This window comes from Phalacrocorax carbo, chromosome 14 (genome assembly GCF_963921805.1).
Source record: "Phalacrocorax carbo chromosome 14, bPhaCar2.1, whole genome shotgun sequence".
In the NCBI taxonomy this organism is placed as follows: Eukaryota; Metazoa; Chordata; class Aves; order Suliformes; family Phalacrocoracidae; genus Phalacrocorax; species Phalacrocorax carbo.
The window spans coordinates 5,793,372-5,820,961 of NC_087526.1; the positions used below are offsets into that span (position 1 = coordinate 5,793,372).

The 27,590-nt window shown below is 41.6% G+C and overlaps 1 protein-coding gene across 2 annotated transcripts in view; it reads left to right on the forward strand.

Moving 5' to 3' along the window:
• The window catches only part of CDH4 (cadherin 4), a 516,102-nt gene that overhangs the window by 327,922 nt on the left and 160,590 nt on the right, over nucleotides 1-27,590 (forward strand). For both annotated transcript variants that reach the window (XM_064465346.1, XM_064465345.1), the window contains exons 3-4: nucleotides 6,632-6,855; nucleotides 22,191-22,367. In XM_064465346.1, the coding sequence (XP_064321416.1) occupies nucleotides 6,632-6,855; nucleotides 22,191-22,367 (401 nt within the window). The remainder of the gene's footprint in view (nucleotides 1-6,631; nucleotides 6,856-22,190; nucleotides 22,368-27,590) is intronic.

A 27,590-nucleotide genomic window follows, 5' to 3' on the forward strand; every position in this document is an offset into this window, starting at 1 on the left:
GTAACCTATAAAATTAGTAATGGGAGGATGAAGATTATACATTCCTTCTATGAGTTTTTACGGCCATCATTTTTTTCCTATTTATGCATTGTTTTTCTTCTACAGAAGGAGAAGGGCTCTGAGTATTTTATTAACTGCATGAAGCAAATCTGGTTGTGTATTGTATGATAGTATGGGATTCACTGTAAGCAGGAATGGGACAGAAACAGGACTCCGGACTTACATGTAGCATTGCATGTAAGCGGAGTGGCTCAAGTCGGTTTTCATTTCCAGCAAACACTGAAACAGCAACATCTCCGCGTTCTTCCAGTGTGGTCGAAAAGCCTGTTGAACCCGGATACATTCATCCCCTTAGTACAAGAGAAACAAAATCCTCTTGCCTTCCCTTCAGTGTTAGCCTTTTGTAGACGAGCTATTTCAGTCCCAGAACTCCACCACGTGTTTACGTTTGTTCACAGGACTCACTTCTACAAAGCAATTTCAATAATAGGTCGTGTGACATTTCTTGATTTTTTAACCCAGAGCTAATTTGGAAATACACCAGTGGTTTGTAGGACCAAGAATCTGCCCCTGTTTACTTTTTGAAGTGCCTGTAAATGTCCGTTTTCCCATTTAAAACTTCTGTCTTGTATTTGGTTAGCCTGTGTGTGGGTGGTGGAGGCAGTGTGATCTGGCAGTTCAGATGAGAAACGGGGAGCCTGAATTTCAGGATTCAGCGCCCAGCTTTGCTGGGGATTTCCAGCATGGCCATGGCGAAGTCACTTGACTGCGGTTTGTTCCCACTGCTGTAAAACAGTTTTCTCACAGAATTGCGGAGGGGTTGCGTGAACATAAAGGAAGATGCCTCAAAAATGTGGCCACGTAAAAGTTTATACTACATACTTACTTTCTCAAATAAATGAAGCTTTCCAATGAGGCACAGCGCGCTCTGTTTCGCATTAGCACTTAATGGAGGAATGAGTTTGTGTGAATGTAATGCACTCACAGGGTGCCCAGGAACACATACATTGTTTTCATTAACTGAATGGTTTCATGCCTGTTCTTAGACAACAGGTTCCTATCCACTAGACGGCTGGGGAGTTAAATTTCTGATGTGGTGACATGCGGGGGAATGCTGGCCAGGACTGCCGCCCACCCCGCAGAAGCCAGAGAAGATGGATGGGTGCAGACGTATGGGAGCATTGGGCCAGAAGTGCCAGGGCAGGAATACAAGTGATTTGCTAACGCTGACACAAAAGGAACATTTCTATACATGCTCAGGACTCTGCAGGTTACCTGAACATCTGAAATTTCCAAAGGTTACAATTAAGCCATCCTCATCTTAATGGTGTTCACAGAAGTGGTGCAAGGGAGTGGATTTGGTGGCTTAGGTTTATCACAGTCGCGCCGGGTGTAAAGGGAGCTGTTCAAGAGACACAACTTGAAAAGCAGAAAGGATCCAGCTGTAAATAGTGGTGTGTATTTGCTGCTTTGAAGTTCATCACGAAAGAAACATCTTTGCAGCGATAATCCTCAAAACCGTGGTGAAAAACAGAGTCCTGAAGGGACCCATATCCTGAACTGTGGGATGATGTCCCGCCAGGGGGTATATCCTAATAAATAAGTATTATCCCTCCTGCTCTTCCAGCCCTGTGCAGCTTGCCCGAGGGGGCACTTTTTAATGGACTAGGAGAAGTTAAAGGAGAATCCAGAAGGATAAGGCTTAAAGTGAATGCTTTGGTTTATACCATTTATAGTCCTATTAAATTCAATATATTTCTCAGACATTTGGGGGGCAAGGAAGTTCAGTGTATTCGTACATCTTTCAAGATCCTCGCTTGATCATTTGACTCTGTCCAGCTAGCTTAACAAGCTAAATAATAAAAGGGAACAATGCAAAACTTGTTGAATTTTTTTTCACCCTGTGTCTTTTTTGAAGAAGGGTACTATTTTTTTTCTCAGATGTCCAGCAGATTGCTGCAGACTCCTGCAGCTTCGCTGCCCATCACTCAATACCTATTTCAGCATATCAAATTGTTGTAGGTTCTGCTTTCATAGAGAAGCAATTAAAAATGATGAGGGTAAAGGGTTAAACCTAAAAGCCTGCTAATGAGGGTGCCTTCTTGGTTTTCTTTTCATCAGGCATTTGATGCTGTTTTCAGCATAAGCTTTCGATAAGCATCACTGAACATTTTTCCAGAGTATATTAAAAAAAGTTTTCTTTTTTTACCATCCTGTAAAAATGACAGATGTGTGGCTCTGCTGTTTATCTGAAATCCTAATTACTGATGCTGCAGCTTTTGAATGTTAAATTCATGCAGTGTTCTTTAGACTTCAAACTAGTCAAAGAAAGATGGATTTGTGTCCACAGAGAGATCTAAGTCTAGTAAACAGAGCCAATGTTTGTTTGTTTATTTATTAAATTATTTTAAAGTCAAGAGTTGCATCAACTGTAAATTACGTATTCTTAGAGCTTTGTAGAGGAGAAAAAGAGAAAAAAAAAAAAAAAAAAAAGCAGAAGTTTTCTGCCATGGGATGAACTTTTAATTCCTGTTTCCATGAGAGCAAAGAGTAAAGGTAAGAGGTGAAATTTGAAAATATGGGTGAGATCTCCTTTCCTTGAGCTGTGGTGTTTATTATAGAACAACAGCTTGCTTTGTTTTCTAAACCTATACACGTATATTTGGATAATATATATAAGAAGTACATATGAATGATGTATATGTGTGCGTGTATATGTACAACAGTGCATCTCAGTAGTCATGTAACAGCCCAAGGAAACATTCTCCCAGGGCAGCAAGGAGGATGAGCACAGGATTTCTAACGAGACTCCTTGCAACCATGTGGCGAAAACGTGAGCGGTTCATCTATACTGTGTTGCAGATGTGTTTTCTACGCTGCGTATAAACATGTATAAACATGGTGATACCTAATATTCATGAGTTTCTGAATTGTCTCCCCTGTGTGGCCGCAATCTTCTGCAAAGCCACTCAGGTGAGCCATGGCCTGTTTGGGCAGCTGTGCAAGGTGCCGTCCTTCTTAGTGACTAAACGTTATGGAATCCATACGTCCTTGAAGCCTTTTTGTGTTAGCAGCTCCTAAGGACTCTTCGGAGAGGAGTTGGCTGTGTTAATGCATTGCTGAGCATTCATCTACCTGTGCTACCTGAGAAGAGCAGTGTGGAGCAGAGACATTGCTTGTTTAAAAAATTAGTCTTAATTTCTCTCAGGATTTTCTCTGTCTCTAGTCAAGTTTATTTTAAACTAATGGAAGTAATTAGCGAGTCACAGAGGGACTTTGTCTAAGAGGTAGCCATTTTTAGATAATGGAGCATAAAAGTCGACACAGTGACATATGACACCAGAGCAGCATATTGGAGCAATGCGCTGTGTCTTAAGCAGATGTTTAAGTACTTTGAATACTGAAATCACTACATACACGTATAGGAAGGGGTTGGTTTTTTTTCTTTCAGGCTACTAGTACACTGTAGGGCTTTCTTTTAATCTCAATAAAATGAAAGCAAGCTCTGAATTGTTTTTAATGTGCAGTCATGATCACTCCTTTCTTCAATGCCTTTCTTCAAATGTCTTTTTGTATATGATATGTGGGTACTTCAGGAGGTATAGATGGAACTCGCTTTTTGCATTGCCATTATATAGCAGAGGAGTGCAATAATACACCAACTGATGTACCTCATTTCTAACAACACTGATGGCGTGGAGCTGAAAATAAATAACATCCTAGCAGCGAAGCACTCAATGTGTTCACACGTATTTGTTATAGCTGTGAACTCAGGGGAGCTTTGCAGAAATTCCTGAGAGATGAAGGAGATCTCACAGCAGGGTGGTCCCCAGGGGTGCGGGGGATCTCCCCTGGCAGCTCCAGCCACCTCGCGCGTCTCCAGGGACATCCCAGTTTCTCCGGGTGTGCAGCCCTGGTTCTTGTAGGTGCCACCAAACCCGGTGTGTGTTTAACCTCATTCAGTGCTTTCATGAATTTTTAACTTTCAGACTAATCTAAAAATTGTGTCTTTACTGTTAAAGCAAGCAGGGCCTGGCAGGGATGTGAGAACTGACCGGGGATTGCCCATATGATCAGATCGATGGTGGCACCACAGAGTTTTGGAGTTAGTGTTGACCACGCGTTGTCCCCAGCAGGCCGTTTAGAAGTGAAACTTCGTTTTGGGGGATAAGAAATTTCAGCCTTCAGGAGACGACCTGTTTTGTGCCGGTTGACCTCAAGGCCAGAGCATTGCCTTCTTGGCGTGGACTGGTAGCCCTCAGCAGTGGCTGGGTCTGGGCAGGGTGGCTCATGCACTACATGGCGCCTCGAGAAGGGCCCAAGCTCCAGCTCTGACAATGCTCAAGTTCGGAGCCTCAGCATGGTCACATATTTTTTTTTTAAGTTTGGCTTCCAACTTGTACACCTGAGCTTTGAAGTTTGAGATAATTCCTGGCTTTTCTGGAAACTTATGGAAGACTCAATCCTGTAGGTTTTCTTCTTTGTTTATTTAAGTGGATGGATGTTTCACTTCCGTAAGGCAGAGATCCCCTCCTCCAGGCCACTGAATATCTGCCCTGTGCTCTGACACTCAGCGGCTGAAAGCAAGAGCGCCAAGAGCGTCAAACTGTGGTCAAAGTAGTGATTAAATAATATCCTGTCCCTTAAAAATTGTGACCAAGGTTTCATTTAAACTTTGAGTAATGCAGGAGATGCTACTTCCTGTTACACTGGAAAACGTTTTTATGCTTCTGGAGGCAGAAAGCAGAGATAACCCCTCAAATGTCTCAACTAAAGCATTTCAGATGAGATAGGCGTGGAGGTTATTTGCTGCAGTCTGATCTAGAGTGAAAAGTAAAGACGGGCAAACCCCTGCTCTCCAAAACAAAGTTGAAGGACTTTTGTTTTCCCTGGATTCTAGACTAAACAAGATTTTAATGATGTAGCCTATGACAATGAAATTGCTTGAAAGCATTGCCCACAGGTTTTTTGTATGCTAGATAACTTTATCCATCTTCTTTTTTATAAATCAATGCGTGACATTTGCTGTTTGTGCCCAGTAATTACTGCAGCATTAGGTAACCATTCCCACCACACACACATAAAAATGTATGATGTGGTGTAAATAAATACATAGCATAGAAAGCCTTTGAAAGATATATAGTTAGAACATGCTGACAGCACCCCGGTTATTGTGGGGTGCTGTTGGTGAAGGAGGGGCTGATTTTCCTTCCACCACTACAGTCTGCTCCTCATTTCTCCATACTGTGATGGTACCGGGGGCTTTGGCAGCAGCACTGGTCGAGCACTTCCCTGGCTGCTTTTTTCTTTCGCCTGTGCCATCCCTCAGATATTTTTATTTAAATCCAGCTTAGTCCCTGATTCAGCTCAAAGCACCACTGCAGAAGCAGTCAGCTCTGGTATGGGAGGAAGAGGATGGCTGAGGTAAAACTGGCTCAAGAGCTCCTCTCGCCTGGATTGCCACTGCATCCCTTCTCCTCCCACCACAGCCAGTCTAGGTAAGCTTCATCTGACTTAGCTTTTCTCATGCAAAAACGAAGTGCTTGCTGAAGCTCCCTGAGCCTTGGGCTAGCAGGTTTTCCTTGTCTCATGGCAGGCTCGGAGCATCGTGGCAAAGCACTCGGAAGACACAGCATGAGAACCCATATAACGATCCTAGCTAGAAAGCTGTGTATCCGTTCTCACTCAGTTGAGATGTTTTTATGGGTACAATATGTTTTCCTTCACCACATGTGTGTTCCGCCCCGTGGATTACTCGAATGGCAGAAAGTGTTTTGTTTCCTATCCGATTAGCTGCAGGTTCAGTCTCTATCAGATTTGTCAATTTTGTCATATAATAGTTTGGTTTTCTGCCAGCCTAATGTATGTGACATATTTCATAATGCCAAAAAAAAAAAAAAAAAAGTTTTCAAACTAGACTGTAAAAGAATTTGACCAAAAAAGGCCAAAAATAAAAATATCAGCAGCTGGGGAGCTTTGATCTAAAAGTGTAGGCTTTTAAATGACAAGTTGTGGTTTGCAAAGTGAAGTTTTACAGTTCTTTGCAGTAGCTGTAACACGCGGAGGGGTCAGCCAGGGTGGGATCGCAGCTCTGCTTGCAGGGGTCCAGTCCCAGCAGTGGATGCCGTCTGCAGAACGGTTTTAATTTTTCTTCTTTGTTTAAGTTTTTCGGTTTTATATTTCTGATAATGGAATTGTTATGGGCTTTTGAATTTCAGTTAAGAATGTGCAAATAGCCTATCTGGTAAGTAGGTTATTGAAGGGTTAGGGAAATGGAGAACATTTCGTGCAAAAAAATACCCATGGTGTGGGTAATAGACTCCAGTCGAATTTAAAAGATAATGGCGACAAGGGAGAAATCCACTTGTAGAAATGGGGAACAGCTGTGTTTGAGATCTAATGAAACTGTATCAAATACTTTAAAAATGGCTTACAACTTCTTCCCTGGGGAACAGAGATAAAGCACAAGAGCACTTCTGAAAGGTCGAAGAAACAGTTAAATCATTTCCTTGATGGTTATTAGAGATATAGAAGACATCAGTGAAAATTAAATGTCTGAAACTTGTATTTGATTGCTTTCCTTATCACGCCAATCTCACACGTTTCTCCCATATCTTGTTCTCTGTTCTAGTAAAATTTAATAACTGTGCCAGTAACAAGGGAGTTCGGTATGAAACCAACAGCCTAGACTTCAAGGTGAGAGCAGATGGGACCATATATGCTGCCCACCAGGTGCAGATGCCCTCGAAGCAGCTGATACTGATGCTGACCGCATGGGATCCCGAGACCCTGCGCCGATGGGAGGCAATCGTCAGGTTTCTGGTGGCAGAGAAGTCGCAACACAATGGACACAAGGTAAGAAGTTTTCAAAGCTCTTTTTCTTCTTTCATTCTTCCTTTACTCGCGTTCCCCAAACCTTTAAAAGTTACGTGTGGCGTTGGATTGTTTGTGTTGCCAGAGGAAGTGTCTGGGTAGAAAACATCAAAAGCAGAAGCAAATGTCTTGCAAGTGATCCTTGATCGTCTCTGACAGAAATGATTTTAGGTCACCAGCGAGGGAAGCGTACTCTAAGTTCACAGTTTCATATTTTGATGTGATCACTTGGCTCTGTTATATACTGCAGGTTATGTACCTTGTGTTTGCATCTCACTGCTGATACTCTCTTGACATGAAATAAAACCTGCAAATGAAGGGTGCCTGCCTCTCTCCAGAGTCTAAGTCAACCATCTTCTTCAGAAATACAAGATGAAGTTGAGGTTTCTTTTGTGACAGCATAGACCTGGGGTCGCGCACTGGCTGCTGCTGCCATGCTGCTAAGGCATCTCCCTGGTTTTTGCAGTGATTCCTTTCTCTCCGCGAGCCATCTGCACGGCCCCGCAGCTCTGTGGCAGGCTTCCAGAGGGGAGATTTGGGCTTGTTCCCTTCCGACACATCAAGGACGGGGACATTGCTGCTGCCTGATAAGGGGCATATGCTCACATGCAGCACGGGCCAGCAGGGCAGCAGAGCACAACATGGCATCGCAGTGGCAAACGTACCCTCTGCTCAATGCCAGTGTCTTCCCTTCCCCGCAGCCGAAGAGTGAAAAGCCAGCACCGTTCAGTATTTCAGACGAAGGTTACAGATGCTTGCTTTCTTTCTGAGTTTCATACAGGTAGCTGAAAAGCAGGAAGGATCTGTCCCTGCCCAGCAGTCTGAGAGCAGTATTGCTTCAGTTAAATACAGCGGTGGGCTGCACAGTGCTGTTGTAATTGGGGACTGCTCCATGAAAACACATTTCTTCTGGTCTGCTCCTTGAGTAGCTGTCTCTGTCCCACCTTTTCCATATCATCTTTGGCAGCAGCAGTTCTCCACCTTTTCATTTTCTCCTTCCTTTTCAGTGTTAGTCTGGGCTGAAGATCGTGTACTACACTGAGTAAATGCAGTTATATTGTCTGGTGCCTGCTCAAAAAACCCAATTCTGTGATGGCTTAGTGGTTACATTTAAGCAGGATTTGGCAGGAAATTTGCTGAAGAACCTTATTTATTGCTGGATCTTGAAGACCTGCAGAGCAAGGATGAAGGTGTGTGTCCTGGGGAACAGTCATGGCTAGTTCAGGGACCAGCAACGTCACTTGGCCACGGCTGTAGTTTGGATTAATGCACCACAGTAATTGTCAAAATAGCAAGGCTGGCGTCTCCTTTCCTTTTTTTCCACAGTGCTTGGACAGAGAGGGCAGGGCAGAGAAGGAGGGGGAAAAGAGGGAGGGACTTTCTGTGCCGTCTTGCCAGAATGCCACCACGTGAGCCTGTGCCATTTGGGAGAATTTTTGCCATGTGTGAGACAAGAGGAAGAGACTTGGAGAGACTGAAATCTAGCAGTTGCCCAGTGGGCTGACCCCTGAGGTTTTGCATGGCTTAGAGTTGTGTAAATACAATTCTGCTGCTCTTCAGTAAGACTCTGGCTTGTGCAAGATATAATTAAGCCCTGTACGTTATGTCAACTGTATTTGCCATTTTCTAACCAAAGAAATACTGCTTCCTTCTAAAAGTAATTAAATATTGAAGGAACAAAGTAAGGTGTCTTATATACTGCTTTAAATTTCTTCGTAGTGTAGCAGAAAGAAAACTGAATAAGCACACATTTCTGTTTTAGTAAAATATTTGGTTGGAAATTCATCTAATGTTAATGTAAGCTGAACTCTGGTTCAAAACAGAGAGAGCTAAGCTTTTTAAAATTCATATCCCTTCTTTCTAAAAGCCTTATTAGTGTGTAGTTCGAGGCTGGAAAAATATGGAAAACAAGACTAATGACAAGGTCATAAGCAGTTTTATTGTGGGTCCCTATAGCAGGCATCCGACTTGTGTTTTATTTAAATGCTTTTGCTTTTTGCAAGCAAAATAATCCTTTGTTTACTAAAGAAATAAATATGATTATGAGATTATTTTAAAAAATAATAGTGTTTATGCTAAAAAAAAAACCCAAAACCTAACAATATCCAGTTCAATGTGTTTCAGGCCATGACCCTAATATGCTACATTTCATGGCTTGTACTAGAAGCAGATTTCACGTTTGGTTTTGTATAGGATAATATGACTCAAGCAGAACTACATAATTTTTTGAAAGACATTTTAGACTGTTGTGTTATATTCAGGCTATGGAGACAGCCAATCTGGGAGAGAAAGGAGGAGGTGACCTGAGAAAGGAATGAGACCAACTCCCTGTTCTGGCGCACACATCCGTTTCCATTTTACTTTGTAAATTTGTGACTGATTTTGTGAAAATGCTGAACAGTTCCCAGACATTAAAAATAATTGGCATGAAATTTGCCTTACCGCACCTACCGGTCTCTGCTGGCACCTACAGCACAAACAAGTCCTTCTGCCTTGCTCGCCCATCCTCTGTGTTTCTGTAGGCTTCTCCATGACTGATGGCCCTCAGCTGGGGCAGCCCCACGGTGCGACGGGAAGCGTGCTGCCCCTCTGAATCACCTCTGAAAGGATAAATCAGAATTTAGTTCACAAGTATCCATGGATTGAAGCTTCACGAAAACATGATTAGCCCTCCTGGAGTGGCCGTTATTAGACATTTGGTTTATTATGGAGGTTAATACACAAGAAATCTTATAGGAGAAGTCAACACTGTTGGGAGGCCGTGGGGGACCAGAAGTGAGGTCCCTGCTCTGCTGCGAATTCCTGGTGCCTTCTGGGGGGGAGCAAACCCAGGACACAGAGGATAAACCCCTCAATACCTGATCCTTTGGATTTGTGATCCTTTATCATCACAATTTATAAGACTGGAAATCTGTGAGAGGGGCTGGGAGAGCTTTGGTGGTTACCAGCATGCTTTCAGGGTGGCAGATCAGTTCAGGATGGCTCCTGTCGGGATAGTCGTCCCCTTGTGTGCTTTCATTGCAAAATCAGAGGTTTGGGTGTCTATACCTGTGTCTCAGATCCCACAGCTGTGCTGTTAATCTCAGTGCAAGATGACATTTTAATGGTGAGTGACCCAATACAATGACGGTTTCCCCTCCTTCATAGTGTTGGCCTTATAAATGTACTAATTGCTTCAGAAGACTGAATAACCTGGGAAAGTTGCAGATTTTCACTGGTAACCACTGTAATGAAAGAACTCTTAACTACTACATTAAAGTTTAATGCTAGTAGAATGAAACGATACGAAAGAAGGCAAATATTTTAAAAATGTATTTTATGATACATGAAGCATACATTTTCCCCTCCTCCTCAGCAAGCGCTTGAACGTAAACTTTTTTTCTGGTTAATACAAGTGATATTAGTAACTCTAGGAACTTTTTTTGTTCAGTCTTGCAGGAAACCTGATAGCAATTCAATTAGAAAATGCAAATGAGGTCACATATTTCCCACAGGAGTGCTGAATTACCCCAGAGGAAATTGAGTGATATTCTAGCATAACAATAAATACTTAAGATAAAGTTTCTTGTACTGTTCTTGTCTGGCTGCCTGTTGTTGCAATTGAAAGTATCAATAGGACCTGTGGGGCTAATTTGGAAAGAAGACTAGAAAGAAAGAAAATAAAAGAAAAAAAGTTTTTTATGAAATAATATAAAGCCCTTGTAGCTTGTGTCAGCATTTATGAAAGATAATAAACTTGAGTGGGATAATGCTCCAGAAGAAGACAAAGTACAGCCAGGCTTTACTTATCTGGAATTAGCAGCACAATGTCTTCTTTTTCTAAGAGTGCTTGCTATTATTTCTAACAATTGGATATTGATTCAACCAAAAGTCTAAAAATGAAGATTATGTTTGTGAAAAGTGGTGATGCTGCTGAAGACTTCAGTCTTCAGGGTGTCCTCTGTTTCTTAGCTGCAGAAACTCAAGTCTTCCTAATTCCATGGATGGATGTGTTCCATTTGTCCTTCACTTCCCACACTACCCTCTGTGTCTGTAAGGTCCAAGCTCCTCCTCCTCACTCCTTGTTAATGATCGTCTGCCACTACCTGTGTTGGCTTCTCCCATCTGAAGTTCTGGCCTACTCTTCCACATTGATCTTTTTGTTATATTTCAGTGCTTGTATGTGTCTAAGCACGTTAAGGCACATCTGGCAAATTTTCTTCATTAGATTGTGTATTTGTCTGTAGTTCTCACCTCATGAGTTAAAATCGGGATCATAGAAATACAGCATAGAAAGGAATTCACAGCAAAAGAGCTTGGAGATGCAGGATATATTCAGTACATGTAGGATGCCAGTCATCTGCTGCCAGGGACTTATTTTAGAAAAAAAAAATACTGTTTTCTTTGAATCTTGTTTATGTCAACCTAAGTTTCTCATTGTCTTAGCTTTTCAAATTCTGAGCGTGGAAGTATGTAAATTTTTGCAATGTTGAATCACCGAGAATCATGCAATTAAAATCTTGCAAATGTATGGTTATGCAGCTAGTGTTTAAAACATTGAGAACTACTGTCAAAAATCAATCCTCGCTTAAGCCCAGCTTGTGTTTTATTATGTCTCATCTTATTTTGGGCTTCTTTCATAACCCAGGCATGAGTCCACAGCCATACAATATGAATGTGAAAAGCTGGTTCTCACGGCCAGGGTTTTTTTTTTTTATTTAAAGCCTTTAAATAATCTGGCATTTTACGTGGATGAGGTTTTAAATTCTAGTACAGCCTTTGCTGATCACAAATACAAAGGTGTCTGGGTAAGAAAAGGCTTATTCAGCACTGATCTTGTTTATGACCTCAGTTATTGTGCTAGCCAGGATGGTCTGCGCCAGGCCTGGGAGGGAAGAAGATGTAGCCTTCCCTTGATGGAAGAAATGACAGCTTCAGTGGGAGTGGTGCTTCCAGCACTCCTGGTCTTCCTGATGCTCTCAAGTGGGCATGCTTGGAAAAAATGGGAAAAAGAGGCACCACATTTATTCCCTTTCCTGCCTTCCCCTGCATTGGGATGAAATATATATGGCATCAGGGTGATGGAGTTTGCCCCATCAAACTGTGTTATGCCTAGAGAGGGGCTGAAGAAATGAGACTGTATTTGTCATCCTGCCTCTTTCTGGACATATTTATGCACATGTTAAGTACTGGATTGTTACGCTGGGGCTGTCCTGTTTGACTGCCTCTGGGGGAGATCCAAGGTAGTAACTAAGTCCAGTAAAACTGCAGCCGGCGTGATTCCTATTTTTATATCCTCACCAGTGAAACAAGGCTTTGACTGATCAGTCAGTGAGAGTAGATAAAGAGATTTCTGTTTTCTTTAGGTAACTTGTGAGACATTGTTTGGGGTTTTAACAAATCAGATCAGTGGAAAAGATCAGAAAGCAGATGACTAATAAATTAATATCATATAATTGTTACCAGCGAGACTGCTCATGTTAATTGTGGAAGTCTAATGAAGATGCGTCAGGTGACCTTGTCTGACCTCATGCTTATGAGAATGGGAACATCTAGCATTTAATCATCACATGAGATGACAGTGTTTGTGAAAACATGTGAACTTAGTTGGCTTGATTTTCAGGTGTGTTGAATCACATTGCCTTACACTGAAACCAAGATAAGATATGACATACAGGTGCTCATTGCCTTGGAAAATCAGCCCACTGTGGGAAGTTTCCAAGTGCTGCACTTGCTGCATTTAGTTCTTAAACAGTCAGCATCTTACCAAGGGTCAGGCTCAAAGCCGTACTAGAAAGATCATCCGTAAGTGAAATTCACTGCAGATCTGTCTTCCTTCAAACAAAAAGAAGTCCTAAGGATTGAACTGCCTCCACGGAAATAAGTTTCTTCTGATAAAACAAAACCCTTGGACTGCTGCGTACTGCCTGCCTGTGATGTGTACCTTGCCCTTATGAGATCGAAGCCTTTGACCTCGGGTTTCACATTCTTTGTTGGTAACTGCTGAAGTCTGACTGCCACTTCCAAAAAATATTTTGGACTGAATCTCCGAAAAAAACTTTCATTGCTGGGGTAATCCATTGACAGTTGCACATAAACATGAATTTGAGTAAAGACAAAAATTGCTTCATGCAGGCATATCTACCAAACCTTTTTTTAGGGGCTGCGAGTGTCCACTTAGCTTCTCTGTAGCCCAGCTTGCTGAGACAGCTTGGTAGTTACAAGCTCAGGGGGAAGAAGGACTTCAGTTCCTCCCGACCTCTGGAGGCCAGGTCCTTGCTCGCCAGACGTGGTCCGTGGTAGAGCAGCTGCATCGCGTTCTGCCCCCTCGGCACTGCCGGCGGGAGGAGCGAGGAGAACCAGCCAGGCGCAGGTGTCCAGCGTGGCGGGGAGCGCTGAGCGGGCTGTCCTTACCACCAGTGAGGAGTGGGATTTCAAACACTGCCTCCGTCCAGCAAAGCATTTAAAGACACACTTAAATTTCATCATGCAAATGGAGACGAATTGCATGTGTCCACGTGTTCAAATTTAAGCATTTGCTTAGGTGCACTCCAGGATTGGGGAATAAAAGAAGAACAGCCTTTTCTCAAGAGCCTCTTGAAATAACCAAAGGATGACTTGAAAGGGCAAAGTCGCACACTAGCACTGGGGAGAAGTACCGGAATGAATTACTTTGCTTTGTGCTAAAGTAGCAGTGGTGCTTGTGATCTCTTAAATCTCTTGTGATCTTTTTACTTGCAAACATTATGAAGAGAAGGAATATTGTTACATTTAATTCATAATGATTATTTTAATTCATTTATCTTTTGAACCTCATGGCTTTAGAAAATAAAATTAGATTAAAACGTTTCGCAGGCTTGTTAAGGGGTAGATTTGCTCCTGCTTCTTTCTGTGATGAAGAACAATTGTAGTAGACTGAATTCTAGAAGCAAAGAACTGTATTTTGGAACATTTTTTCAAATTATTTGCTAGAAGTTTTATCTGGGTAGAAGACCTCAGCTTGCTAGCCCAGATATTTCGTACATTTTTCTCGACAAGATATGTGCAGAATGAGAGAGCTAATATGAAGCTGCAGTAGTGGTTTTTACTTAATAGGAGGTGACGAGATCTACCACCTTTATTCCTGTCCTATAGGTATCTGAACAGGTAACAAGTATGTAGTATTCTGTAATTAAATAGCCACGCTCTTGAGAAGTACTTACAGTTCTGAAGCCATTGTGTGTGGTTTCTTCCAATTATGAGAATGACATTAACTTGAAGATAGAAGCGTCTTTTTGTAAACACTAGAAGGTAGAGTACAACAGTAATTTAGATGTTTCTTAAACAATCCTACCTAAGAAGCACTGTGAGATGAGATCTTACAAAGGGGATGTGAAAAGGTCAAGTTGATGTGGGGAACTTTACAGGAAACAGCCTCATCAGAACTTTTCATGTTGGGATAAGATGTTCAAGCCTTAAAATGAGAAAGAAAAGTACATCGAGAGCTGTGCTTTGTAGGTGATGTCATCTTCTTCTGTTCGTTGAAGGCTCTTGTAATATTCAGAGCCTGACAATGACAGGAAGAGTATCACAGATGCTTGAAACCTGTGGGAACCATAAAAGATTCCACCAAAGGCAGATGGATTTCTTATGTGTCCGCTTCAGTATGTGATTCTTCCAGAGAATGGAAGAGGAAGAACATAATTTGAAATCTTGAAAGCAGTGCGCAGTCCAGGAGATACGTCTAATCATCAGTGCAGTGTTGTGATACCACAGAATAAGTTTCAGCACGGCTCTGCCTCTCCACCCCAGCTGAAACTTCCCTCACCTTAGAGATACCGTTCGCATTTCATCTCTGCTCAGCAATGAATGTGAGCACGCGTTGCCTGCAGGTGTCCTTATTCTGCTAGTACAAAAGCAAAGCATATTGAAGTTCTCTGGTGGCTTACCAGATCTCAACTTAAAACAGTGATAATTTACCAAACATTTAGGCAAACAGGTGTGAGTGAGTTCAGGTAATTTCTGAATTTCAATTAAATTGTAGTGGAAAATCAACATATTCTGTCCCAGCGTGGGTCACCTGGTCAGCAGCCACCTGTAAAGCCATGTTCAGGATCAAGGCGCAAGCTTGCATGTTAGACACTGCAGACTGTTTACGAGGTCCTTACCTGGGCTGCTAACCTTGTTAGGTTTTCTGATCAAAGAGAATAACCTGTATTTGGGGTTTTTTTAATAAGAGTCTTTTATGGCAACCTTGTGGGTTTTGCTGAGAGCTAGTGGGTGTCTCTCTGCTCTGCAGTCAGACTTAACTTTGCATTTGCAGTTGCCCACTAAGGGCCCTGCTGCACCTTTTGTAAAGAAAGGATCTTCTGCCTGACTTACGAGCCAGAGTGTTGCGTTCTCCCTATTTAAACATTTCCTGCTTTTACCTGTCATACTTCTTCAGCTTTTTTCTTGCTTTACAGCCCTACAATGCTAAGGAACATTTTGATTCCTCAGTCACACCGATTGGGTTTTATTAGTTATACTGGATAGAATTTTCCCAAGCCCACAAAGCCAGCCAGATACCTAACAACCTTATATTTGCATGCCTGCCTCATTTGTCAGCTGTCAAGGAACCGCGCGCGTACAGGTGGCTGCTCAGCTTTGACACAGACTCCTTGGGAGAGAGGGGCATTTGGCATGGCCAGTGCATGTGTGTGCGTTTTACGTGGCTCGTTCTCCTCCTCTGAGGGCAGTAACCCCCTTAGATTTTAGTCAAACTTTTTCTTCCCTGTCAGCTGATGTGTTCTGGAAGCTCATGCACTTGCCAAATCTGACAATTTTTCTTACTAATTGACTCTAATGTGAACGGCTCTATGCAGCGCCACTGCTAGGTGATGATAAAAAAAAAAGTAATGAATTTCTGCCTAACTAGCTGATTTAATTAAAATGTTTTATACTGTAATTGTATGGTTTCTATAAATGGAGAGGTAATTTTGTTTAATGAGTTCCTAACCAAACATAACATTCCTGACTGTATGTAGCCAGATTTGATAAAGGTCACAAACGCTGAGATTCCACTGTTTGCTTTTGTAAGTCATGATGATCAAACAGCTTGATTTGGCACTTGAAATATCCTGTCAGGATTGGTTCCCTGTATTCCTGTTTATACCAGAAATTATTAGTATAGTTTTAGGAGCAGAGGGGGTTCTTCTCTGTATCTGAACGCTGTTCATTATCTTTAAAGTGGAAATCTACTGCCAAAATCACGTCTCATTGTCAATTAGTGGCTTCTCTGCAAACACATTAATTTAATGCCCCTGCTGAAGAACTGCGCACATTGGAACATCTTCCTGCTAAAACACTAGTTTTCAGAGCACTTTGACACAAATCATTCACGAATAGCAATTTATGCCATGATGGTAATGGGACGTGATATGAAGCTATCTTTGATTAAATTTACCACAGCTTACAACTATTAGTAAATAGAGCTAATATAGATAGTCATTACAGATTTCTGGAAGGTGGATAAGGAGAAAAACAGGTTATGGATTCCTTACCTGTGTGTTTCTTAAAGAATACCTTCACCTAGATCAACTGTAATGAAAGAATGTCTAAAATAAAAAAAGTCTGTTCTTCCTAAAACTATCTTTTCCTGTCTCCAACTTTGGCGAATTCAGCAATGACCTAAATAGAAAAGAATCAATTACCCTAAAATAAATAAATTTGCCTTTTGTTCTGCAACCCTTTCATTATACTGTACGAGAACACAAAATGAAATATCTCTCTCTGCTAGAAGATCAAAAACTGGGGAAATGGTGCATTTTGGGAAAAAAGGGCTCATTCGTCCTCCGCTGCCGTCCCTGATGTCAGCAAAATGTTGTCTCCTTAGAACAGAATTCATGCAAATGTTTATTTTGCGGGGCTCTCATGTTCCCTTTGTTAAAGAACTAAGCTATATTTTCGTTGTCTTATTTTCTGTTTGGTAAATATCGTTTTCTCCTGTCCTTTCCACAGCTACCATGGAAACAAGTGAAAATGCTTCAGATTAAATATTTTTAAATAGATTTTTTTCCTTGGTAGAAAATGGTACCAGTTTTCAAAATACCTATTGATGTAGGAGATGAAGGGGAATATGTTTGAGCAATGGGCTAAAGGTGGCTTTATATCCCCTTGTATTGATAAAAATATATTAAAAACACGTAGCCTCAGTTAAACCCTAGGAGTGACACTAGAAACAAAGCAAGCCAAGTATTATTTCTTTCCTGAAAAATGTCTAGTGTGAAGTGTTAAAGATCCTTTAAAAATAATAAGACTGGCATATAAATAAAACACCGGTTAAATCGTAAATAATTTTGATACTTGGGAAATAAAATCCTTATTACCTCTCCTCCAATTGCAGGTACTTTTCATTCCAAGTGCAAGACTAATATATTTTAGTGCTGAATCTAGAGCATTTTGTTTTGCAGGTTGAGCCCTATAAAATTAATAATCTCCAATAAACGTACCCTAAGACGCACTGTTATTTATATGCAGAGAATGGTGGCTTATTTACCCAAACATTAGAGTGATCCAAAATGTTCAGCTAAGCAGGAACACAAAATATGATGTTATATTATGTAAATGGGTTTGTGATACGCTCTGCTGGATAATAACTTCCAGATGTCTCTGTAGCCAGAGGCTGACGGATATCAAAGGCAGGTTGGCTGGGAGGGGAGACGTGCCAGCTGGCAAGCCTGGCTACTGCTAAGTGTAGCGGAAGGTGAAAGCTGGTATTTCTTCACACTCACTGGTTTTATTTGTGGACTAGTGAAAAGTCAGCGGCTCGCAGCCTTCTTTTCACGAGCGGAGATGGGGCTTGGGGGACTGTAGGGGTCCCACGTGTCCTGTTCTTTCAGTGAATTATTTTTTGACCTCTTTTGGGAGTAGGGGTTGAGTTTAGCCCGAGTGTCCCAAAAAATGAAAGCCTGACAAGCCACGGACTAACAGTGGCAGGAGCTCATAGGCAGCCACTAGCTAGGTGGCTATTCTGACTGTCTTATTGCCAGAGCTGAATGCAGACGAGGAATCTCCCTGAGCTCTCAATGCCATGGTATAAAGGGAATCAGAGCACCATGCAGCCTCACCAGCCTGGAGTAAGGTTTCCTAAATCTGTTTGGTTTTAAAGTCTGACAGTCTCTAGGGTTTTAGCTACGCCATTAAATGCAATGCTAGACTGCAAAGGGATTGGAAATTACTCCTGTAAGATGCCGTTGAAGTCAATTCCATGGACTTCAAGAAAGCCCTGCACCTTCTGTGGAGCAACCTTTGAGAAGAAAGATCTTTGCACAATCCTTACAGAAGAAACTGCCTCCTTCAACCTTGCGTTGCTTTCTGAGAGCTGGACCTGTCATCTTGGTGAAAGGTTTCCAGTTGACTTAGGTGTGTTTTTAATTGACTTGTAACTGATAGCCCAAAAAACCCCAGAAGAGTGGTAAGGGGAATTGTAGGGTAGATTCTGCCACACTGCACTGCAGTTAATCCTCAGGTCATTAGTGTGACTTCCTGATCAAACTCGGAGAGGATGGTCTCTGAGAGACTCCTCCCCTGTCCTACAGCTGCTCACAGCCAATATTGTAGCTGCACTTTTCGGAGAAAGAAGCATTTCATTATCAGAAGATGTAATGGCTGCGTTATGATTTGCCCACATGGGCGTTGTGCATACATATGTTGCAGTTATGGGCCACAAACCCATTGGAAGAGACCCTGGGCAACTCAGAGCAAAGTTGATCCCAGGTTTGCAGAATGTAGGCTTTAAATAATACAGCTAGCACAGCACGCTTTACATTGCTTCATTAGCAAGCTCTAAAAAATTCTGCCCTAATATGAATACCGAGGCATTAGATCATACTGAATCAAAATTCATAACAAATTTACATCCCAGCATGGTCTTTTCTCCTGTTGTTTTTCTTCATCCCACACTTTGTAATCACTTTTTCTCCTTGAACTTGAAGCTTTTCATCTGTTTTGGTTCAGCTATATTTCTCTAGCTTATCAATGTCCTGAAGTAATAGACAGGCATAATTACTAAATTATCTGACTATTTTATATCCTCGTTTAATTGTCTCTCTGTTGCCAAAGACCACGCTCACATGTTCCATGCTTGGTGTTTGATCCTGTTGTAACGAATTATAAATGTCACCATGTAATTTTCAGAACGGAGAGTGGATTTAATTTCCACTGCGCATGTGTTTCATGGACTGGCTTCTCTGTTTTGCTGCAAACGCCCGTCATCCTTTTGCCATATGTAAGAGGGTGATGGCACCTCACAGAAGCCACGGGAGGGAAGCCACCCTAAAGCAGTAGCACTAGAGGTGCTCAATTTGATAGTGAGAAGGAATATGGACAGATTGTGTTCTGATGACACTACAAAAGGGAGAGGAATATTTTATCTTTTTAAAATCTCTGCCTGAGATTCCAGGAAGCATATGGCCAGTAAGGCCATGAGAGAAGGAGCAGTTGTTTTCTCACTGAAAACTGTTATTCAGCAAAAACGGAATCAGAAGCTGTATTTTATAATAAATTTAATTTGGTGTCGCATTCTGCTTTTGAGTTGAACTTTAGATCTTTGCAAACTCAAAAGTACAGGAGAGTTTTCTGGGGCTCGGGGTTAGTCATTGCTGTTATTCTAGAGATGTTCTTGGATGTTTCAGTCAGAGATCTGAATAGTTCTGGCATTTGTACTCACCAGACTTTGTTACTGCATTTGCCTCACAGCTTTTAAACAGCAGAAAACATGTTCAACGTATTTAAACAACACCAGAGAAATTAAGGTCATGGGAATGCATTGTCAACAAATGAAGATAAAAAAGAGCTGTTGTTTAAAAAAAAAAAAAACTGTTGTTGCAAGACGCTTTTGAAATTCTACATACCAAATTCAGAGTCATGTTGATGATTTATTCTAATGCAGGAAAACATCATCAAGAGTGACAAGCAAGCTAGTCACTGTCTAGTCACCTGCCAGCAAATATTTCGTAAAGACTAAAAAGGCTGGTACTGCCTTGCTGAGCTGACACTAATTATTTCAGTATACATGGAGCTTTGGGATTCATGTTAATTCTCAAGTCTGTCTTTAGTTCAGACTCATTCCACTGTGTAAACTCAGCAGAGCACAAATTATTTGACCATCCTTTCATAATCTGTCCCCACGCTCACTTGCCAATTATATAAACTGATCCAAATACCTGCTCTCAAAGGATCCACATTTGGGAATCACAAACCAATTAAAAAAAAAGGGATATCCACTTTTCTGTAGCTCATGTCTGTCAGTCCTATTTCATGTTGACATTCGTGTCTAGGTATCTACTTTAGATAACATTGTTTTCATCAGGATTTAGAAAAGGTACCTTTCTGGTGATAAACCCTTTTTAGATGAAAACTCTACCAGATATTGCATATTGCATCCCGTTGGAAGGATGAGCTCAACACTACCTACCAATATCCTGAATATCCCGAGAAAGTCACCCACTGCTGCATCATGATGCTGTTTCTTTGTTCGTTACACACTTATATTAGTATTTTTATAACAATACCTAAATGTTGAACAGTGGTATAGTGATCTTGCAGCGGCTTAGTGACGATACTTGTTGAAGGTGTATAAAACAGCATTCAGGCAAACACAAAACAGCAGTCACCCTGGTGGCATGAGTTAGCATGAGAGAGGATTTGAGAAAAGTGGCTAAGCGTGTGACTGAAAAAGATCACATTTGCCTGTTCTGTGAAAATTCAGCTCTGGAACTGGTTCATTTTTAAGGTTTGCAGTAAAAATAGCTGCATTTCTGCACAAATGCTTCCAACCATTGCAGCCAGTGGATGTCTGCCCTCCACAGGGAACACTGATCAGAGCCACGATCAAGCTGTACAAGTGGCCTCCTTGCTGCGGTGTCCAACTTTCGGCATCCAGAAGGTCCACATGGCTTTGGAGCCACCACTCAGTTCCATATACTGTTTAGATTAATTATACTATGTAGTTTTTAGGGGACTGCCTGCTTCACTGCCCTTCCAGATCAAGAACTGAAATGTACTAACAGATGGATTTACATCAAATTATAAACCCGAACACAACGATTTCCACCAAAATCGGTGCCTACAGATAACTGCTTGCAAATGTTTGTAGGATGTTTGAGTTTGTACATTTCGAGTAAGACTGAAAGTGTGTGGCTTAAAATTGCAGGTGCCTCAAAAAATTATTTTGCTGGTTTTTCCTATGATGTTCTTGGGCGTTAGGGTGTTGGTTTTTTGGAGGGGTTTTATTTTGAGAGAATCAGCTGAAAATTGTAAAATGCAAAGAATGGTGTTCCCAGTGGATCTAACCTCAAATGAAGAGAATGAACGTGGCTTACAATCTTTCTGATTTATGAAAGTTTAAACATTTTCTCACCATATGGTAAAAAAAGCTTGTCTTTGTTAGTTATCTTTTCTGTGGACTTTCCAGAAGTAATGCCTCGGATCCAAGTATTGGGACTGGGTAACATCTGAAAAGCTTCTCCAAATGTACATGTCATTGATTCATCATTCTGTAAGGCAGAAATTTTCTAATAATGAACCAGACTCTTTAAGTCCAAACTGTGGTCACACCAGTTCCATTTTTCTGCCACAGCGTTTTAATGTGTCCAACACCAAAGTATGCCATGGCCAGAATCCGCAGTTTAAAAAAAACTATTGCAAAGGACTCAAAAGCGCCCCAAATAATGAAAATGGTTTTCTGACTGAGATATGTTACACTTCTCAGGCTGCACGGGAAGATGTGTGTTTGGGATTTGTGTTCAAAACCCAGCTCTTATAAAGAAGTCATTCCTCATGAAGCATTAAGAAGTTGAACTAATTCACCTTTGTAGCCATGGATCTGACGGTCCCCCGTTCATGGTTTGGTTTGGCAGGACATGTCTCCAGAACCACCGGCTGGAGGTTACTGCAACCCTGTTACCGCCAAGGAGCAGGGTAATTTCATACTATAAAACTGGGCCCGTGACATAGGCTGTAAAGGAATTTTGTGTCTTTTTTTGTGTTCTGGTAGGTTGCATTTATTAGAAATTTGCAGAAACCCTTTACCCCAATATGCCACTAAAGCTCCCCGCAGCTGGTGTAATGAAGACGATATATTCAGGGAGGCATCTTGATTTGAGAGTGACAGCTCCATATATTTGTGAAAATGAAGTGGCAGCAGAGTTGCCAGTAAAGCATATTGTGTCTTCATGGTGCAGAAATATATCATGTTAATAACAATAATTTTCACAGTTACATGTGACCATTTGCACACAGGGAAGCGCCGCTGTTGGGAGAAGTCCTACGAAGCGAGGAAGAAGCTAACTGGTTTTGCTTTCTCGTTTCCACAACAGCCAAAAGGAAGGAAGACCATGCCTGGAGAACTGGCGCAGCAGCAAAGCGACACTCTGCTCCCGTGGCGCCAGCATCAGAGCGCTAACGGCCTGCGGCGGCAAAAGCGAGACTGGGTCATCCCACCGATCAACGTGCCAGAAAACTCCAGAGGACCCTTTCCACAGCAGCTGGTTCGGGTAAGTTAAGAAAAGAAACAGAAATAATAATAATAATAATGGTAATCTTGCAGTGGGTCTGGTGAAGTAGTGGGTGTGGTCCAAGCTCATGGCATGGGAGGTCTGGCTCGAAGCACAGGCTCTCTGCTCTTCCTCTCTCATGCAAGAGAGTTGTCTTTTTACAAGCTGCTGCAACACTTCTTTTCCAAAGCGACTTGCCCCAGTTTTCCCTCCCTCAGCTGAACGGCAGCCTAATCGCCTCCTTCCAGCCAGTCCCTCAAGAGTCGCTGGTGTTGCTGCCAAGATGGCAGTTTGCCCACAGTCTCATCCAGCAAACGGCTGCAGGTGTAAAGCTGGGCTTGGTGACACCCAGCGATGAGGGGGTGCTGCATCCTTCCCTTCCGTCGCAGAGCCGGAGTGCAGATGCGTGGCGGGGCTCGAGGAGGTTGGCTGCCTGCCGCTGCTGCAGATGGATCCCTCATCCTCTGTATGTTGCTAGTTTCTTTCTTTACAAGGATGATCTCTGAGATCAAGTTTACCCATGTGGTTTTCTGTGACGATTATTGGATGACAGGAAAAGAAAAAGAAGGGAAAAGGGGCCTTTGACAGACACATTTGGTTGATGTATTATTGCTATTGATGAGTGTTAGCAAAATACAAATACATGTTGCTATTCCTCTTGCGGGTGCTGGTTTCGGGTTTTGGAGCAGTAGAAAGATTAGCTGCAAAAAAAAGAATTCCCTGGCAGACTTTTTCAACTCTTCCCTTGGAAGAAAACGGCGACAATTATAAAATGTCAGAACTTATTTTGAGCAACACTGGTGTGTCATTGGCATCCCTTCTCAGGAAGTTCACCTAGTCATCTTGAAACAGTGCCTGGATTCAAATGAGTTGTCATCATTACCTGTTCCACACTGATGAGCTGAGACGTTTCTGCACAGCCCATATCTGGGAGGAAGAAAGGAGCTTGCTGAGTCCTTTAGAAGTTCAGGTGAACTTTGCAATGACTCGTGCGATGGCTGAAGGTGAATGCTCCCGATTCACCAAGTATTGGGTAAACTTGAATTGAGAATTTCTTTATGCAATTAGGGAAGAACGACAAAGAATAAAAAAATAGCCGGTGGCAAAAGTTTTTATGTCTGTCCTGGAAAAACAGGGAAGCCAAGGAGTCTTTGTGTGGTCAGCAGTGCTGGGTATGGAGTGGCCCATTAACGTGTTGTCCTAAGTTGAAAAAATGTCTGAAGAGGAGAATAATCTGATGTGTCAAAAATATTGTCCTAAATCAGATTAATAATTTAAATTCCTGAATTCTTGTGAAAAATAACCAGGGTACTTGCAAAATTAACTTAGGCGCTGTCCCATTTCCTGCTGATTTCTTTTGAGCCTTGACTAGACAGCGAGAGGACAACTTGGCACCAGCTTCCCATGGCAAATTCATTGATTTATAAGGACTGAAATCTCTGTGGCACTTTTTCTCCCTACAGTCTGGAGATGAAACAGAAGGACTTAAGAATGCAAAACTCCAGTATTAATGAAAGTGACAAATAATAAATTTTATATAGGTACAGAAGAATTTATATTCATCACTTAAACTACCAGTAACCTTGGAAAGATAACCTAGCTGATGAAAACACAGAGCTCCCAGATTTTCAGCGATATATTCCATTGCAGTTTTTAAATACAGATGCTAGAGGAAACACTGAAAATGAAATTTAAAAATGGGGTGGGAAGTAAAGAAGTGGCTTACAGAGGGCTGCTTTCCTTTTCACCTGACACGCAGGAAGTATTGTAATGACCGGGAAGATCATACAAATAGTGTAAATTGATTGAGCTTGAGACCCCTGATGTTTCAGGCTTGGGTTGAGTTTGCTCATCTGCAGCATCCTGTTTGCTGGCTCCTGAATGTGAAGCTTGGGTGATTCCTAGGAGGAGTTACAGCTTCCCCTGTTAGGCTTTGCTCTTTAATTATCCAGAGTAGGACAAATCAACGTCTTCAAAGACCAGCACTATCTGATTATTTCCATCCACATAATCTTCAGGTTGCCCTTGAGCATTCAGCTGTCTCCTAGATCTAGGTAACAGTTTTGATCTGATTTCCCATGCTTTTGCTCACTGGGTGCTGAATATTTTTGTGTTGATCTGCTCACAAACTGGAGCTAGAAGTGCATGTGTGAAGGTACAGCTCAGATCCCATTTGTACAGAAGGAATTCTGTCACAGTTTTCTCTCTTGCTTTGTGGGAGGTGTTCAAACCTTACACTAGCTCCTGGACACTGAACTTTTTTTGGTCTGGAGACCCCTGCTTGAGCTGAGCTTACACTTCATAGGTATAACTAATAGAAACCAGTCCCTCCATTATGGTATCTTTGGTTCTGGTTACCTCCAAGGAGAGGAAGGGATGGCATGAAAAATCTGAATATTAAGAAAGCAAAAAGCCCTACCAGAAGTACATTTTCATTGTACCATTCGCTGTTTGCGTTTTTGTAGGTCAGACTAATTTGAAATGCATAGGCAAGTCTTTTGGGTTCCCTCCTACTCCTGCTTCCTATTGTGAAGGTAAAAATTCCATTTTATGGAAGTTGATTAGTTACTTGTCAGTATTTTTAGCAAGGCTCTGCCTGAATGAAGTTTAAATCATAGCAAAGGTGAATGCAGCTTGATGGGAGCCACATACCTCGAAATGCAGCCCTATCTGGTTCAGCTGGGATCAACTGTAATTCTCTGCTCATTAAACCATTTCATTCTGATAAAATACATTAAATGAAAAAGTTTTTAGAAAAAAAGAAAAAAGGAAGACGTCACAACATTAGCCTTGCCAAAAAAACCCTCTGTTAATTACAGGGTTTTTTCTTTCAAAGGAACATCCGTGTCTGTTCATATGCATCAACCAGACTAACTAGGAAATTTAGTTCAGAAAAATAATATGTAAAAAATAATAATAGGAATTTCTGATTAGCTTTGGCTGCTGAAAAGATTTACTTATTCTTCAAAGAGTTTAAATAAACATCTGACATGTATAAGCTAAAAATAATTTTTATCAGTATAAAAATGTTTTGCAAATTTGGGTTTTGTCTTTGAAGCTGAGAAAAGTTATCAAATTTTCTTGATATATGCTTATTTATTTTGCAAACATTTATGAAAATCTTGGGTTTAATTTCCTTGTGCTTGACTTCCACCTTTGTATTAGGAATAATATTTTACACGCTGTGAAATATTTTACTGTAGTGAGGATAATTTCATTACTAATTGTCAGGTACTCTCATTATTATAACTATGAGGTCCATAAAAATGCCCATTAAAAATACAAAAACAATATGAAATCCCTCTCCGTCTCCAAGCAAATGACTCATGCAGGCACACTGATCAGCTAAGATAATGTATTAAATAGTTGCGCCCTTGCCGAGTACCATCTATTTTCTTACTGACTCATCCTTTTTAGCTACATGTGTAGCTAATTCTTAATTATCATTATCTAATTATCTATTAGCTAATCTTGTATTTCATCTGCTTTTCAACTTCAAAAAGTACCTCCGTTATGGATCCACGTGCAAGTCTCTAGCTTCTAACGGGAATCGAGTCAGTTTTTAGGCTGAAGTGTTGGCCCATCTCAGTGGGCTGCATGAAAATAATTCATTTAAAAGACCAACAGTCTTGTGCAAGACCGGCCTTTGGTCATGGCATGCTTAGCTAACAGACTCCTCTGTCAACCACTGCAACCATATTCACCTTTATGAACGCTCTAAACTTCCAACTTTGTCTCCAGGACCTTTCTAGAGCTCTTGTGAGCTGGCTGTCTCTGACTTGATCTGCATAGACCCTAATTTTGCCAGTTTGCCTTTATTAAACTTGGAACTGAAAAATGTGGTATTTGCTCGTTAGATCTCTTACGATCAGCAACTTATTCATTCTCGTTACACTGGTGTGAAAACCTACTGAGGATGACCAAGGCAGGATCTTGGTGCTTTTACAAACTGCCTTGATTGCGTGCTACAGGCACAGCATGGTCTCTCATATCCGAGCGCTGGTAATCTCAGATACAAGAATATTAGAAATAATCTAATGTGTATAACAGGGAATAAGAGGGAAGGATGCATTTTATGTAAATTTAATCAGAAAGTCCTGAAGTGGTTTGGAAAGTTGGCGGAATGTAACATACCTGAAGACTCTTGCGTTGCTTATTAGGAGAGGTGTTATTGATTGGTTGAGTTTCGTGCGGCACTGTGCATGTTAATGGAACAGAGAGCTCTCCTTAGCGCTCTAGAAAACCCTGCAGTGGACTCATAGGTCGATCTAGCACATGTTAAGCTGTACGGTGAAATTGGATACTTAATATGAAAAAAGTTGATAGCACACTCAAGAGCTCCACAGTCTATCTGTGTGTCATAGCCCGTCCTGGTGCAGGAAATAGGTGTAGTGAGACAGTTCTCCGAAAGTCTAAAATCACGCTGTTGGAGATACACTCGTGTATCTCATGATATACCTCATGGTATACTGAGCTGAAAAATCCCCACCGGCTTGGACCGTCAGCCCTCAGTATTGCTATTTCCTTTGCTCATCATGGCTATTTCAGCATGCACCTTTGCACTGTTTTAAATAGTTTTATTGTAGGCAGTCCCTCATGCCTCCTCTATCAACCACGTTGCTTAGTGCTGTGAAATTGGCAGCTCAGAATCCATTAACTCCCAGCTTCAAGACAGATGGCATCTGTCTGTGGTGAGAGAAGGTTTGTTGAGAAAAGGCCTTGCAAATGCTTCCCAAAGGACATCAGACCTTACTTTTCCTGAGAGAGACATGGACAGGCTTGATTACAAATAGGCCTAGATCTTCCTTGTTCTTCATGGAAACGGGTGTTTCTTTTGCCTTACGAACCACAGAAGAAAAGAAAAAATAAAAATCACTAGTTCTGGCTGTCAGTACATCTCATCTTTAGTACCTCTGTGAGCATCACCAGCTGAAATTCAGAAATTAGGTGATTTGGTCTTTATAGTGACAGTCAGAGGTAAGAAGCAAGCTCAGAGGGTGGAGAGGAAATGGCACATTGTGCATGTCCCGTTGCTCTGTAGGGGCACAGCCTTTCTTTGAAAGCTGGTTAAAGGATGTAGATTGCAACAGCTCTTGTCTCCTGAGTGTGATTTCAGACCACAAACCAACCTGACACCGAAGAAAGATTAGGAGGAAAATGGTTCATTAAGCATTTGTGTTGCCGTGGTCTTGGCTCTGGTGTTGATCTGTCTTCTGTGCGTGT